General features: G+C 55.3%; 1 protein-coding gene across 1 annotated transcript; it reads left to right on the top strand.

Annotated features, from left to right (window-relative positions):
- Positions 1–6,504, top strand: LOC138112850 (solute carrier family 2, facilitated glucose transporter member 9-like). Its single transcript, XM_069020441.1, has 11 exons — positions 1–79; positions 518–678; positions 761–885; positions 1,141–1,286; positions 1,367–1,499; positions 1,849–2,036; positions 2,164–2,274; positions 3,441–3,542; positions 4,052–4,127; positions 5,643–5,770; positions 5,987–6,504. Exons 1-11 carry the CDS (start codon positions 35–37, stop codon positions 6,224–6,226), a joined length of 1,455 nt encoding a protein of 484 aa, XP_068876542.1. The 5' UTR covers positions 1–34; the 3' UTR covers positions 6,227–6,504.
- The last annotated feature ends 6,714 nt before the right edge of the window (positions 6,505–13,218 follow it).

The raw sequence follows: 13,218 nt of genomic DNA, 5'->3' as shown, positions 1-13,218 counted from the left end.
GTCTGTCACCCTTCTGGTATCCTTTGGCTCCTCCATGCTCTATGGCTACAACCTTGCTGTGATGAACTCGCCAGCAGAGGTAAGGGATGAGCAGCGTCTCTGGGAGCAGGGAAAACGCCTTTGCATCCCTCCCTTGGAGGGTGAAGGGATTGCTGTTCAGCAGCCCCACATCAAAACACTGGCATTTTCCTTGAGCAGTCACCCAGAGAGGAATGGCATGGGAGGGACATCAGAGTCTGTGTTCATGTACATCAAACTGATCCCCCAGGAAGGCAGGGGCTGGAAAGCTGGCCACAACCTCCCTCCTCCAGCCTGAGCTCTGTCTGTGGTATCTCTAAGTTGTCCTTAAGCCTGTCAGTGCTGAGATGTGCTGAGCAACCAGACCAGTGCATCCCAGTCATCCTCAAGCATGTTCTACATCTCCTTTAATGCTGTTAAACCCATGGTATTGTCCCTATAGATCCTGTCTTCCCTTGTCTTCCCCTTTCTGGTGCCTGTGTGTGTCTCTGCCCTGCAGCACATAAAGGCTTTCTACAATGCCACGTGGTCCCAGCGGTATGGACATGGGCTGGCCCGTGGGCCCCTGACCCTCCTCTACGCCCTGACTGTCTCCGTCTTCGCCCTGGGTGGGCTGGTGGGCTCCTTGCTGGTGGGGATGCTGGTGGCACGATACGGCAGGTAAGGGCGTCACAGCATGGACCAGGGTGGTTGAGAGGTGGGATGGGACTGGAGGAGCTGCCCTGCTGCTTGTGCCTGCCAGGAATGGAGCTCTGAGCCGCAGCGCTCTCCTCGTCCTCCTGGCCGGCGGCTTCATGGGCTTCAGCCGGGAGCTGGGATCCCCTGAGATGGTGATCATCGGCCGCTCCATCACGGGGCTCCACTCAGGTGGGTGCTGCCTGGGCTGTGCACAGCCCTTTCCTCAAGGCTCAGGCCCCTACAGCCATTCCTGGGGGATGGAGAAGGCTTCATATTCCCTAAAGGCTGTGTGGAGGGTTTCTCTGGTACAGCCAGGGCCACCTCCAAGGCCATGGGGTCCCCACTGTGGATGATGCTGGGCATGGGAGGAGATGGACCAAGGGTCTGGCTAGGTACCCTTCTCCCCACTGCTTCTGCCATCCCAGTCCCTCCTGTGCCCCCCAGGTATCTGTCTCAGTGTGGTGCCCCTCTACCTGGGAGAAATCGCTCCCAAGAACCTGCGGGGATTCCTGGGCCTCATGCCCAGCTTCTTCATCTGCCTGGGGGTTTTCTCTGCCCAGGTCCTGGGCCTCCCAGAACTGCTGGGAGAGGTGAGCACAATACCTGAGCCCACACTTGCTGGACCCTGCTCTGCCCTCCCCATGACACATCCCATTTCAACTCCTCTCAGGACAGGTTCTGGCCCCTTTTCCTGTCAGTGGTGGTTGTTCCTGCCTCCCTCCAGCTCCTGCTGCTTCACTGCTTCCCTGAGAGCCCTCGGTACCTGCTGATAGAGAGAAATGACATCTGTGGGGCCACCAAAGGTGAGGGGGTATCCTGGGGGAGACTGGCTCTGGAAGGTGCTGCGTGCTTCTCCAAGGTTTTCCAAGACCAAGGTGCATCCTCATGGCATTCTTCCATACCCAGACCTGACAGCTCACCACAGTCCTGATGGTTCAGCCCTTCTGTCCCACCTGGTTGTGCCGCAGGATTTCCATGGTGCCCAGCACTGTGGTGTGAGACTTTTCCTCACTTGCTATGTATGCTCAGCCCCATAGGGAGGCTGCTGGGGAGGCTGGGCCAGGGTAGAGCCAAGCCCCTACCCTGTGCCATACCTGTGAGCATCCGCCCTGTGCTGGGGACATGTGTCCATGGCCCCCACTCTCTCCACAGCACTGCACCGGTTTCTGGGGACCCCTGATGTACAGGATGTGATCAAGGAAATGAAGGAGGAGCAGCAGTCACTCTCCTCCATGGAGATGGTGTCGGTCTGGCAGCTGCTGCGGGACCGCTCTGTGCGCTGGCAGACACTCTCGGTGGTGGTGGTGAACGCTGGCATGCAGCTCTCAGGGATCGATGCCGTAAGCACCACGTGCTCCTCACCCCAGGACTCGGCTCTGCAGATGCTGAGCTGAGACCCAGCAGCTCATTCCATCGAGTGCCTCACGGCTCCATCCCCTGGCTCATGCTGTGTCCCCTCCTTGGCAGATCTGGTTTTACACCAACACCATCTTCGAGAACACTGGGATCCCCGTGTCCCAGATCCCCTACACCACCGTGGGCACTGGTGCCATCGAGATCATTGCTGGGCTGATTGGGGTGAGTGGTGGACGGACAGATGGACACGGCTCCTCCATGCCAGAGCCCTCTAGCCAGCTCCTGGCACCATCAAGCAGGGGGGACAGAGTGGACCCCCAAATATCACTTGTGCCACAGCACAGCCCCTTTTCTAGGGGGCAAAGGGTTTGGCATGGAAATGGGGATGCGAGATGGGATGAGACAGGTTCAGTTTAGGAGTCACGACTAGGAGCGGTGGGATAATTTTAGGGTAGCAGGGAGACTGGGGAGAGATGGCAGGCAAAAAGCGGGTTGGAGATGATAGAGGCAACTAGAAGTTCCTTCTGGTCTCACTTTCATTGTCCCTCTGTTAGCAGAGCCACATGTCTCCATTTCCCCCCCTAGCCAAGCACTGGCCTGGCCCCAGGCTAGCAGCCCTGGCCTCCCCAGCCAGCCCTCATTTAGCTGGAGAGTTAGCACTGGGCCAGGCAGATTTATGGCCCTTGTCCCATCTGCAAGTGTCACCCAGGGCCAGCCCAAGCCACCCGGCACTAAATCCGCTCTCTGACAATTACAGAGATGGATGGGGGTGGCTGCTCCCGGAAAACAGGGAATGAGTAGAGGTCTGCTCCCCTCTCCCATAGCCCAATCCAGAACAGAGTGGGGTCCCCTGCCTCTCTGAAGGGTACCCCTTTCTCCCCTCCCCTGTCTGTGGGGTTGTCCCAGCCCCCCGGCAGTCGCCCAGCGTAGAGCCAGATTGCTTGGGAGCAGCCCCACAAATGGCCCCCAATGGACATGCTGAGATTGGTTATAAAATTACAGGCATTTGTTCTGCTGTCAATACCCTGCCTGCTCCTGCCACCGCCACGCTGCCTGCCCACGCCCTGCTGTGCCCACTGCCCCACAGACACCCCGTGCCCAGCCCAGCACCTCCACCTGGCACTGGTGCCAAAGCGGTTTCAGGGTCACCCCAGCCGGCCCCAACCCTGATGGGGCTCTGTGGGACCCGTCTCCTGCCCCATGCATGCTCACCCCTGGCACTTTCCATGCCCCAGCCCCAACCCTGGAACTCTGAGCTGGGGTTGCCCCTGATCCCCAGATGCCACTGGGAGTATCCTCCCACCTTCAGCTGGATCTGGGGTTCAAGGGTACTCCCATCCACCTTGGAGCTCCCCAACACCCCGTCAGTCTCTGCTCTCCCCTGGCAGTGCTTCACCATCGAGAGGGTGGGCCGGCGGCCCCTCATCATCACCGGTTTCTGTGCCATGGGTGTCTGCTCAGCTGGCATCACTGTCTCCCTGCTGCTGCAGGTAGGGCCACTGCCACCCCCTGGGCCATTACTGGGGCTGGATGGTGGAGGGATGGGTGTCATCCTGGGGGAGGGAGCATGCATGGAAATGAGAGGTGAGCTGGCTCTTCCGAGTCATACTTTCTCTTCAAAGTTAAAGAAAAAGTAAATTTAGCACACCAAGAACAATAACAACAAAAAAACCCACAAATAAGAAAAATCCTGCTGCTTCTGGTAGCTTTTTTGCAGAAACAGTTGTTCCCAGGGAGGCAGCTGTGAAATGCCAGCACAGGTGGAGGGTCCTTCTCCTGCTGTCTGCTTCCAGAGGATGCTCCCGTTGCTCTGGGGATACTGCAACATCATGAGCTGCTGAGCTTGGCTGAGGCTGACCCTCACCAGCTTTGCCAATGTGTCCTGTGTGGCCACTGTCCCCAAGAGCCAAGGGCAGGCATGAAGCCATGTCCCAGGGATGCTGGGTGTAAAGCTCTGGACCAGCCCCAGCAGCATCCCCAGCCCAGTGTCCCCTCACAGGCCACCCTGCCCTGGATGCGCTACGTCAGCGTTGCCTGCGTGGTCGGCATCATCACTGGCTTCTGCATGGGACCAGGTGGGTCTGGGGCGGGGGGAGTGGGGAGCAGTGGGGTGGGAATGGGGGCACCAGGGGACCAGTGGGATTTGCAGGCAGGTGACAGGACCTGAGCTTTGGCCCTGTCCCCATGGTCAGGCCCTGCTTTATGATGCTGTACCTCCAAGTGAAACACCACCACAAACCCCTCCAGCCCCACACGTCCCCAGGGCACACTCTACCTCCTCCTCCTGGGCCATGCTCCAGGGCCAAGCAGAGTGAAAGCTCTCACAGCCTTCCCCAGACCTCTGTGGAGGCGTCACCACTCCCATTGCAGTGCAGCTGGTGAGATTCATCCTGCCCCTAACTGAGTGCAGGCTCCAACAGCCAGGAGTGAAAACTGGACTGGTTTACCCAGTTGATGTATTAGCAGAGCTCTTAACAGATCTATAATTCATCCTCAGCCCAGACTTTATTCACTGTAATTACATCTTTAATTAGGATTTTAATGGCTCATTGTTCACAAACAATGATGAATAGGAGTTTTAAAACAAAAAAAATATATATCTCTGTTCTGGGCGAGCTGTGAGTAAGAGTCCGTCAGGGGCTCCACTCCTCCCTCACTTCTTACACACTTGTTTTTTGGTTCTTTTTTCCCTTCATTTATAAAGGGGTCCAGCCAGCCCTGTCCCAGGCAGTTGGGACCCCAGGCATGTCACCATATCAAATACAGTCCCTCGCCAGATTCCTGTGTGTCTTGGAATGTACTCTGGACCTCGGATCCTGCCCCCCAGTACAGGGACAGTCCTGGGACCCAGGGCTTCCGGCTCAGTGACACTTGGCTGGAGAAGTTGAGTCCTTCCAGGAGAAAGAGCCACAACCTGTGTCCAGTTTTCAGTCCACTTACAAGTTGGCTTGGGAAGTCACTTCCATACATCCTGGGTTTTTTCACCATACATGGGAAAAGCAGGTTGGAAAATGGCATTTCTGTGTCCTGCGGGAAATTCTGGTGTTCAGAAAAGTGGTTGCTTCTTTCCTTCCTAAATCAGCCACAGTGGCAACAGAAGCTGATTGATAGAAGGAAATTTTCTAAACTGTTTTGATCAAGGGAGTCTGGAAAGGGCATTATAGAGGGTGCCAGGAAGATGTTTCTCTATGCCTGTGGTCTCTCTGAGATTTAATGTATCAGCATTTAGAAACATTTTTGGAAAATGAGGATCCATGTGAAATGTTCCACCTTTATTTTGACTCAGTCTGAAACTTCCCGGTCATGCAATTTGTGGAACTGGCCTGAGCACCCAGCAATGTGCAAGTGTGGCATGTCAGGGGGACATCACCCCCTCCCCAAGATATATCCCAAAGGGACACCAAGGGCAGGACATGTTCCACCACACTCCCTGTCTCCCCCAGCTCTCCCAGCACCACCAGTTTGAATCATGAGTCTTGCTGGGCTCCAGCCCTTTGGCCACAGGACTGAGGTGGGCAGAACCTGTTGACCCCAGGGATACTGGAGTCAGCCTGTCCCCCATACCCTTGGTCTGTCCCCTCCCTCTGCAGCCGGTGTCCCCTTCCTGATGACAGCTGAGCTCTTCATGCAGTCGCACCGCCCAGCTGCCTACATTGTGGGGGGCTCTCTCAACTGGCTCTGCAACTTCACCGTCGGCTTCATCTTCCCCTTCTTGCAGGTACCAGTCCAGAGGGCCCCTGGGAGGTGGAGGGAATGGACACAGCCCTGCTGCTCTCCCAGGAGGGGCTGCCAAGTCAGGGATGTCTGTGCTCTTGGCTCAGCTCAGTGCTGGCCAGAGCCAGTCCAGGGAAGGGTGGTGGGAGGGGACACTGCCTCGTGCCATGCCCAGTGTGGGAGTGCCTGGCTCTCTGCCTCATCCTGCTCTTGTCCCCAGATGTCAGCCGGTGCCTTTTGCTACCTGGTTTTCTGTGGTGTCTGCCTGCTGGTGGCCCTGTACGTCTACCTTGTCATCCCCGAGACCAAGAACAAAACCTTCATGGAGATCAGCCACATCTTTGCCACACGCCGCTCCGTCCTCTCCGTCCCAGCCCATCTCATTGGGATGATGAAGCTCGATGGCTATGGGACTTTGGAGAGCAGCTCCCTGGCAGGCTCAGGCTCCAGCCTGCCCTGATCTGAGTGGGCTGGGGGGCATGGGGATGGTGGAGGAGGCTCCAGGCTGGGGAAGAATGTGGGGGCCAATTTGTCCCAACCTGGTCATCTCTGGGTCTCCCAAGACATCTCTCCATGGCACAGCCTGTGCCCAGGAGGAGCCCCATTGATGCACCAGGGTTGCACCAACTGCTGGGCATGGCCCCCGTGCTGGAAGAGATGCCCCCACAGAGATGAGGGGACCTCCTGAGCCAGGGGTTTTCATTGCTCCTGGGTGTGGGGCCTTGCCAAGAGCTTCTGGCATGAGCTGTTTAATAAAGAGCATTGCCACCAGAGCCATTGTTTGGCAAGTTCAGCCTGGAATGGCAGCAAGCAGGAGTGTGCTGGAATGGGCACGTGCTTCCCCAGTACCAGGGAGGAGCAGAATGGGAGGAGGGGCTCGTCCTCTCTACCGTGCCTGGCTGGAAAGGTCAAAGTTTCCCCACATTTTCTAGGAAGGGTTGTCAGGATGGCTCCCAGACTCTTGCATCTCACCCCAGGTTGGTCATGCAAAGCTGGAGGCTGTTGTATAAGGGACGTAGAGCAGCTCTGAGCTGGGGGTGACTGTCCAGCCACTGTACCACTCCACAGACTGCTGGGAGCCCTTGGTGCCTGGCCTCGTGTGCTGGCCCCTCAGAGTGCTCCCATGGGAATCCTGCACACTCCCAAACTCCCTGGAGGACAAAGGGATCCAGGATACACCCACATCCCTTTACTGCACCCCATGAATTGCTGTGGCCCCAAGGTGCTCTCCAAGCATGACCTCCCCATGTCTCTGCCCTGAATCCTGGGGGCTGTGCTTGGAGGGAGGGGCTGTCCCGTGTCCCAGGACCCCCACAGCAGCTCCCACAAACACTATGGCAGACCATGGGGTTCCCAGACCCTCCAGGAGCTGTGGTTTGCAGGAAAACTACAACATTTTGTTCTGGTGAGAGATAAACCCAGGTGGTGGGGAGGGCTGTGTGGCCAAAACCCTCTCATGCCAATGCAAACATCATTTTGTTGCAAATAATTTAGCCCTTTTTCCAGTTTCCCTATCTGTGACGTGCCCACAGCTTGGTGTTTGGTGCTTGTGGTCACTTAGTGAGGAGCCCACCCTTCCTGTATCCTGTGGCAAAGCCTCAGGGCACTTCTGGGGGTGTGTGGGCACTGGACCCGTGGGGACAGGGACTGGGCCATACTGGGTCCCCAGTGCCTGGTCCTATCCCTTCCATCCTCAGCCACCAGCTTGGGTCTCTCCTGCATCTTGAGCCATTTAAAGGACATCAGTCAAAGCAGGGTCACGGCTCCGCAGCATCAGCCGCTTCCCACTCCGCCTCCCTCCCGCCTGGGCTGCTCTCGGCAGCAGAACAGAGCGGTAAATATGTGCAGCATTACATATGTATAATGGAGTGTAAATAACCCCAAAAAGTGCATTGTAAATAGACTCCAAGTTTATCCTTTATTAATGAGGCACTGAGTGCCCTGCTGTTTTAGAGCAGCGAGACTTTGATAATATCAAAACCTAAATTACACTTGTGTCTCTCATTCCCAGCAAACGACAGCATCGTTTCAGGCCTCTTTGCCACTTGTATTTATTTATTCTGGTATTTATCTATCTCTCCCACCCAGCATGTGGGGCAGCTTGGAAGATGCCCCCTGCCCTCCACGTGGGAGGCAATGGCCCCCCTGAGACCAGCCCCCCATTCCTGGGGTCCTGGCACAGCCAAGGAGTCAGAATGTTGCCTTATGGCCAAGGACTGCTCTGTGTGGCCAGTGAGATGTGGCAGACCTGGGAAATGTGGGGTCAGGACCCACTTCTGTCAGGGTTTCATACACCACCAGAGCCAGAAGTGCCCTCTTTCCAAGGACAGGGGGTCACTGGCAAAATTCCATGGTGCCTTTTGGATACATTTGCTCCTGGGGACCCATTTGAGAATACCATGTCAAAGGACCTGTTCATCCTCCTTTCCATCAGGACCTGGCGGTGAAGAACTCCCATGCTCATCACTGGCAACTCATCAGCTTTTTTCTGAGGCTGTTGGGGCAAAATCTGTCTTTGGGGTTGTCAGTTCAAACCGCCCCATGCCACTGACCCGGTACTCTTGCAAAAGCAAGATTTGGGCTTGTCTTGCCAGGGAGGCTTTCCCAGCTGCTCCACTGCAGGCTTCTCGTGAAGGATATGGCTGGGTGATCTCCAAGCTGCTTTTCCATGTCCAAAGCTGCTTCCCCATGTCAAAATCCAGTTCCCTGGATTGAGGCCTCCAAAAGCACGGGTTCTGCTGGGTGAAGATAAGGCTGTATTCTCTAGCAGTGTCCAAGCAGATCTCGAAAGACTGGAGAAGATGCAAAGAAGAGTCTGAGAAATTACTTGGACACCTGGAAATGCTGCTGATCCTCTTAAGGTTTGCAGAAATGAAGACGAAGGTGCTTTCTCCAAATGCACAAGTGCCATCTCCTGGTGTGCCCAGTGCTAAAGGGTGGGTGAGTTCAAGCGCTGAGGTATTCACATGGAGGGCTGGGGCTCAGCCCAGGACAATCTGGAATGGGAGAGAAGACCCTGGTTCGAAGTCTCCAGATACTTTGAATGGGGATCCTCAAGGAAATGGTCATGGCCCATCACTGGGTATCTGCAGATCCTGCATGGAAGCTCTCTAGGAGGGTACCTGGCTCCAGGTGAGTGGTCACATCCCAATTGAGAAGCTGATTAAGGCTTTCTGGACACACCCTGGTGTCCCTGTGTGATCACTAGGGGTTGGTGAGGCCACAAGTGGCTGCAGGCCATGGTCAGACAAGCCACGGAGCATTCATACCCCACCAGTGCCCTCAGACCCTATGGCTCCAGCAGGGATGGGCTCCAGGAGGACGGAGGTCCACCAAGCCTTTGAGGCTGAAACTTTCTTGCACTGGTTTCATCTGGTGTTTAACAGCAAACTGTCCCTGTCACCGCAACAGGGATGCCTTCACTCCCCACAAATCTCACCTGAATGCAGAAGCTCCATCAGGGAGCAATTTTGACTGAGGTAGGTTCCTGTGTGCTCCACCTCCTGTCTTACTCCATGTGGAAAAAGTGGGGCTGGGGCAGCACCCTGTTGCCCCACAGAGCTTGGTGCAGAGTTGGTCCCTGCCTCTTGTCTCACTAAGACTGTCCATGCTTCCAGCCTCGCAGCCGTGGGAGCAGGGTGCTGGACCCAGGGAGCATTGCCTGGGGTCAGCTCGGTTTGCAAACAGACCCTGTGTTTGCAGCCTGGGCCCTGGATATATTTGAAAGGTTCAGGGGCTGATTCAGGGACCTGGAGGTGGATGAGAGCCTTGACATGACCCTAAAATCCATGCCTGCAGCCCAGGAAGCCAGTCATATCCTAGGCTGCATCACCAGAGCTGTGACCAACATGTCAAGGGGTTCTGTCCCTTCAGTACATCCAGTGATTCCCAGCTGGAATACTGCATCCAGCTCTGGAGTCCTCAGCACAGGAAGGATGTGGACCTGCTGGAACAAGTCCAGAGGAGGCCATGAAGATGCTCAGAGTGCTGGAGCACCTCTCCTATGAAGACAGGCTGAGATGGCTGAGGTTGTTTAGCCTGAAGAAGAGAAGACTCTGGGGAAGCTTCACTGGATAAAGGGGCTGCAAGAGACTGGGAATGGCATATTACAAGGGCATGTAGTGACAGGATGAGGGAGAATAGTTTAAACTGACAGAAAGCAGGTTTAGAATTAGGGAGAAATTCTTTACTGTGAGGGTGGTGAGGCACTGGCACAGGTTGCCCAGAGAAGTTGTGGGTGCCCCATCCCTGGAAGTGTTCAAGGCCAAGTTGGCCAAGTGGCTGCCTTGGACCCATGAGTGTTGCTCACAGTAATAGCTGCCAGGACACAAGTCACCCAGAGGGAGAAGATTTCACCCCCAGTTTAGGAACTCCCCACAAATGGAGAAACACCTTCTGTTTTGGCATAGCAGAGGAATCTTTCAGCACCATCCCAGGGCATCTTCTGCCTGGGAAGGGGGATTTCATTCAGGAGTGGGTCCTCTTGGTGCCTTCTTTTGTTTTTCCTTTGCCTGGTGGTGTCAGCAGTCTCCCAGGGAGGGGAAAAAGGACACAGAGGCAGTGTAGGTGCACCCATTCCAGGTGTCACAGCCCCAGGGACACTTTTGTGCTGTGGCAAATCTGGTTCCCTCCTGGCTGAAAGTCATCCCTCAGGGGGGCCTTCCCAGGATGAGACCACAGCTCTCATCTCCTTAAAGTGCAGAGCCAGCTCCAGCCTGCAGTTCTCACAAACTCTGGTCAACAGTCTTTTTGCAGGTAAAAATCTAAAATGGGTGATTTTTTTTACTGTATTCTGGGTAACAGGCACTCAGCTGAAACCCAGAATTTTAGAGGGGTGGAGAAGAGTAATTCATTTCTTTTAAAAGCCTAAAATATTTCCTCGGCATCAACCATCCCTACTCAACCTCAGAAAAAAAAAAATACATATAACGAAAAATGTTAACAGTTTGTGGGGGGAAAGTGTTTGTTACCCTGTGAGAAATACAGTAACTCTGTAGGGATGCCTGCAGGCCCATGGCTGGTGCTCTGCGGGTCTCTGCAGCAATTGTGGGGTGCTGGGACTGGTCCGGGCTGGGTGGCCGAAGAGAGGGTGCCCGGCGGAGGGTGCACACCAGCAGATGGCACTCCCAGAATTTATTGCTACAGCAAGCTGCCTCTCGGAGAGCAGTCATGTAGGAGATGTCCTATTATATGGGCAGTTGACTTTAATAGTCATTGTGTGCTTAAAGCACAGCAAAACAACAGTGGGGAAAAAAAAATTCCCCACTCCACTTGGATGGCCCTTTTCCCCCCAGCCCTGCTAGTCTATTTGTACAGTAAATTAAAAATATGAATCACTTCTCTCTACTGCCTCCCCAAACACTCATCCTGTCAGGCTCTGTGTTGTCTTCATTTGTATTACCTTAATTTAATGTTAATTATGTTCTTCATTTACAAAGAACAAGCATTTACACTCCCTGTCTGGGGATTTTCCACACTCGCGGTCTCCACAGACGGGGAGGAAGGGGAGCGGCGGAGGCAGCGGTGCCGGGGAGGAGCTGCTACAGGGCCGTGGGAACGGGGGGCGGGGGTGCCCCCCCGAGCGGACCGGACGATGAGCGCTATTGCCTTTCGATTTATGAAACCGTATCGCTGCCGGTGCTTAAATCCCCCCTAATAAATCCTTTTTAAAAGGTCCTCGGCCAATGGAGGGCAGTGATTTATGGCGGGGAGCTGGAGTGGAGGGAGGTTTGGTGGCAGGGTTTGCTGCCAGGGGGGTTGGGGATGTCACAGGGTTGGGAGCCTGACCACTGCTGGGCAGTCCTAAGAAAATTTCCTGCACATCTTTTCCCTGGTGTCTGCAGACTTGTCGGGTGCTGCCGGTCATGGGATGACTCGTTTGATGTGGATAATCCACGGCATGGATGAGGACTGCAAATCCCTGCTCCGTGCCTCAGTTTCCCCATCAGCACATGGAGATAACAATCCCCCTCCCAGCTCTACCTATCCTCAGTGCTCACTGGTGAGCCAAATTTTGGAGTGCACTTACAGAAATGTCTTACAGGGGTGTGTGTGTGTGTGCAGGAGTGTGTGTTTGTTTGCACACACAGAAAGGACCCAGATCTCTAAAAACACCCCACGCCTCACCCCAAACCTGACTTTCCCATGCACAGAGCCCGTGACTGGAATGAGGAAGGACAGAAGAGAAGAAAAAGAAGAAAAACAATGAAAGAAGGAGTCGTGAGCTTTTCTGGGCCAGGGATGCATTTCCTCTTCACAGGATGCCCTTGACCATCCCTGGGTTGGGGGACATGGGGGGAAGGCTCTGTGCAGCCACATTTTCAAACCATGAGCCCCCCAAGTGCACTCAGCAGGGTTTGAGCGCTGCGCACACCTGCCATTGCCTGTTCTTCTAGCACTGTGTCCAGCCGCAGGTCGGGAACACCAGGGGCTTTTCCCTGGCAACCTGAGGATGGGATGTGAGCAGGGGAAGCAGCATCTTTGGCCCCATTTGTCTGAGAGCTCCTGGAGTCCCGTTTTGCAGTGGGTTGTACCAGTACATCATGGGAGTTGGGTAGATCTGACTGAGATGCCCATCCCAAATCCTCAAAAGCACAACAGAAAGGTAATTAAAGAAAAAAAAAGCAGCCCACCAAGCCTTCCTGCTCTGTACGACACAGGGAACCCCGGAAAAGTCCAGAAAGCAAACGCCCACTGCCGGGAAAACCCAAGATACCACACACCCGCTCCTCCCAGTCACCACCACCCATTTCCATGGCAACAGCCACACATTCTGGGGTGGGCACCTGGGCCCCCTTGCCACTGAATGGCCTCAGGACCTGGTTGCTTAGGGGTGACATCTGAGGTTTGACCCTCTAGATTTCTCCTGCCATGAGCCCGTCTTGCAGCTGCAGAGCCCTGTCCCAAACCCCTGTTTGGGGGGGGTGGGGAGCGGGGGGGTGCAGCCCCACAACCCATCCCATACCCCACTCCTGCCCTTGCCCAGCCATGGAGCAACCCCACTGCAGGGTTTCCTTCCCCCTAGCCCATCCTTCTGCCATGTAGATTTGAGGCCACTCACTTCATGACAGAAGTGGCTCAACTACTCCCCGTGGGACAAACACGCCCCCGGCTCCAAGGGGGTGACAATCTCCTCCATCCTCCACTGGCCATGCCTGCGCCCTGCCCACGTGCTCCCGTGTGCTCTCCCTTATTAACAATGACCTTTCCACCGTGCTCACCGCTGATTCCCCAGTCCCAAATATCTTTTAAATGGGTTTCAGGAGCTGATGCGAGCTCCGTTAAAAGGCCACCGCGTCGCACCCGCGCCGCAGCCGCCCCGCGCCCTCCCGCGCCGCAGCCCCCGTCCCCACGCAGTGCCACCCGCACACGCGCTCACACTCTCACACTAACATTTTAATTAATGACAAACGCTTTTTTTTTTTTTTTTTTTCCACTCCCCTCATAAGCACT

The sequence above is a fragment of the Aphelocoma coerulescens genome, chromosome 6 (assembly GCF_041296385.1).
Source record: "Aphelocoma coerulescens isolate FSJ_1873_10779 chromosome 6, UR_Acoe_1.0, whole genome shotgun sequence".
Lineage (NCBI taxonomy): Eukaryota > Metazoa > Chordata > Aves > Passeriformes > Corvidae > Aphelocoma > Aphelocoma coerulescens.
Note: the sequence above shows the minus strand (reverse complement) of the source record. Positions and strands in the feature narration are given on the sequence as shown.